Below are 2,824 nucleotides of genomic sequence, written 5' to 3' on the forward strand. Positions count from 1 at the left end.
GCTCTCTGATTCCCCCCAGGGCACCCCTGCCCTCCGCCCTTTAAAAACCTGTAAAACCAAAAAAAAAAAAAAAAAAACAGACAGATAATCGTCCCGACCAATTGACGACGGAGAGTGGCAACTTGGGGCCAATCGTGGCACTGCTAGTGCAGAAGACTGAAGCTGCGAGGGTCACCGGCTCAGGACTCACCGCCGTTGCAGCCGCGTCGCCGTTACCAGACATGGCTGTGCACGGGAAGTAGGCCGGGGGCTGCTGCCACTGTCCTCCGGAGTCGGGCAAGCCGAAGGCTCCGGCCGGCCGGGCACTGGGCGCACGCGGAGCTCGCAATCCTCCGGCAGCCACACACTCCCGACTCCGCTAAGGGCCTGCGTCACTTCCGGCCCCGCCCCAGAGGGGATAGACACCCCGCCCCGGGCGGGAATTAGAACGATTGCAACAGAGAAGACCTTACCTTGGGTTACCGCCCCTACTCCCCCAGGCTGGCCCTGGTCTTCCCCGTTTGAGACCCAGGCCCACCAACTGTTCATTTTTACTCTTACCTAGCCAGGAATACCGACGGTTAGTGGCCAAGATATGCTTCCCGGATTTATCCACAAAGTAAGTTCTTTGCAGTCCTTCCTACAGCCACCCAAGGGAACGTCAATAAACCAAAAGTAGCCGTGCCGAGAGGAAAAGGAGATTAACCCTACAATGCGGCGTCGGAAGTTAAAGGCTACTTGAGCAACTTACCATGCCCCCAGGCTGCACTCAACGTCTACAAATAAAAGAGGCCTGCTTCTGAAAGCTAATCACCCAGAATTCCACAGCTTTATCTCCTTAGCTGTGGCACAAGCAATTAGTGCAGCTTATGTGGTGCTTCTTCTGCTACAACCCTGAAGTAGGCAACTAAAGACAAATAACTGAAATGGGAGTGGCAACACATTATTAGCGTTAGTGGGAAAAGGGCTTGTGAGTAAAAGTGCTTTACCCATTAACAGTACTAATAACCACGTATTAACCACTTTCAAATAACTGGATACCTGTCATCCATACCAGCCTGAGGGCTACAAGATTCCGGCCTTGACTTATCTCTGTGTTTCAAAAGCACCTGGTATTTGACAGAGATGTTTTGCAACTGAGCTTTAAGAGATGTGCAGTGGTCAACAGCCCTGAACTAGCTCTGACTTGACCACAGGACCTGGTAGTGTCCTAAAGTTACCTTTGCTTCATTACCATGCCAAGATCCCCACCCAAGGGGGATATCTGTACTCTGCTAGGCGCAAATTCCTGCCGTGTGGAAGACTGTGATGCCCCAGCTCCCCACCCCCCCGAAATCTCTGCCCCTTTCCTAGAGCCCTGATGACATGTCTGCCTCCTATCCCTTAAATCCTCTTACTGCCCTCCCTTGGGGGAGAAGCTGTCTTTAGAGCATGTGCTCTCCCTTCTCCATTCCTTGATCAATGAATAGTTTCTGCTCTGCTATACCGAACATGGTGTTGTTTGACCAGAATTTGCAACTCCAGGCAAAGGACCCACTGAGGGGTCACTGACCTCTTGGGGACCAGTAACACATCCATTGATTGGCTCCTCTGACCTTCATAATAGCCGTACTAGAAAGATGTTGTAATTCCTCATGTTCAGACGAAGAAACTGAGGTTCAGAGAAGGTTCAGAGTTGCCCTAAGTGAAACTAAGAATCAAGCTGATCCGAAGTCTGTATTCTTAGCTGCTACCAATGTAGTGTACTCTATCCGCCTCTTCTAAATACTACCTAAACCACAATGTCTTAAGTTACTTCTTTTAATTAAACAACCCCATAGGAGCAATTTTCCAACGGGCAGTGTAACCCCAATTACACGCAGACACTTAGCAACACAAACTTCAGTTGACAACTTCGGAAGAGGGAACAAAATGTTTCAATAAAGGCCCTTTTATCCTGCTTATCATCTGGTACTGAATACAGAGAGACACCAACCCACCCATTATGATGGCAGGCTTTAAAGCCCAAGGCTCCCCACCAGAATCTGCCTCCAGCTTGAATACTCTGTCCATACAAGAGCCACAGAGACCAGCCACACTATAGAGCAGAGTCCTCAGTCCGGGCTGCTCTTGGGGCTCAGGCCTCAGGCCTTTGCAGAGATTCTTCAACTGAACTCTACTAGATGCCATAGGCCCCACTCATTACTGGAATGAAGTCCTGTCAACATCATCTTTAAGGAACTCTGTAGGAAGGGAAGGGGAGCTCTAGGAGAGCAGAGGGAAAGTACATTTTGCACAGTTAAGAATCACCAGGAAATCCCTAGAATAAATCCTTCAACCCCGAAATCATTATATGCTTTTATTTATAGACTCTGGGAGCCAGGACCCAAGCACAGCCTGGTGCTCTTGGATAGAGAATAAAGCCGCTATTGTCCAGACTCTGAGGTTGCTGAGGTGCCCTCCCCCTCTGGTCTGGAATGATCTACACTGCTCAAAAAGTCAACAGGAGAAACGGCAGGTTGGCTGAAGAAGGAGGCAGGAAAAGAAAGTCCCCTTAAGTCCTGAGGGCTATGGCATCAGATGAGAGCAGAGTCCTGGGCACGTCTGCCTAACTCCTGTGCAACAGCCCTGTCTCTGTCCCCGTGTCCCTGCTGCTGGGCCTCCACCGTCACACCCCTCCCACTAGCCGCTTAAGTGCCCCTCCTGGCGTGTATGAGCAAGTCCCTCTGCAGCCCAGCCTCCAGGCTCGCAGTCAGTCGGGCTGTGGGTGGGTCGGTCAGCAGAGTCAATTTGTTGAAAACACCTCGGCCAAAGTAGTCAGCAATCACAGAGAAGCTGTCGTTGGAGCACTTGAGCTGCAGGGAAA

At 50.8% G+C, this 2,824-nt stretch overlaps 2 protein-coding genes across 4 annotated transcripts in view; both read right to left on the minus strand.

The window, feature by feature from the left end:
• Positions 1 to 381, minus strand: part of HMBS (hydroxymethylbilane synthase) — a 7,756-nt gene extending 7,375 nt beyond the window's left edge. The window contains exon 1 of one of the 3 annotated variants that reach the window (XM_007456290.1): positions 99 to 381. Coding sequence is in view for 2 of the 3 variants with exons in the window: in XM_007456287.1 (XP_007456349.1) it covers positions 191 to 223 (33 nt within the window). In the remaining variant the exon portion in view is untranslated. The remainder of the gene's footprint in view (positions 1 to 98) is intronic. The other 2 variants (XM_007456287.1, XM_007456289.1) reach the window with 2 other exon arrangements.
• A 1,910-nt stretch (positions 382 to 2,291) lies between these two features.
• Positions 2,292 to 2,824, minus strand: part of VPS11 (VPS11 core subunit of CORVET and HOPS complexes) — a 9,316-nt gene continuing 8,783 nt past the window's right edge. Inside the window, exon 16 of the mRNA XM_007456291.1 lies at positions 2,292 to 2,813. Coding sequence (XP_007456353.1) covers positions 2,649 to 2,813 — 165 coding nt within the window. The 3' untranslated portion in view covers positions 2,292 to 2,648. The remainder of the gene's footprint in view (positions 2,814 to 2,824) is intronic.

The sequence above is a fragment of the Lipotes vexillifer genome, unplaced genomic scaffold (genome assembly GCF_000442215.2).
Source record: "Lipotes vexillifer unplaced genomic scaffold, Lipotes_vexillifer_v1.1 scaffold753, whole genome shotgun sequence".
NCBI classification, from domain to species: Eukaryota; Metazoa; Chordata; class Mammalia; order Artiodactyla; family Lipotidae; genus Lipotes; species Lipotes vexillifer.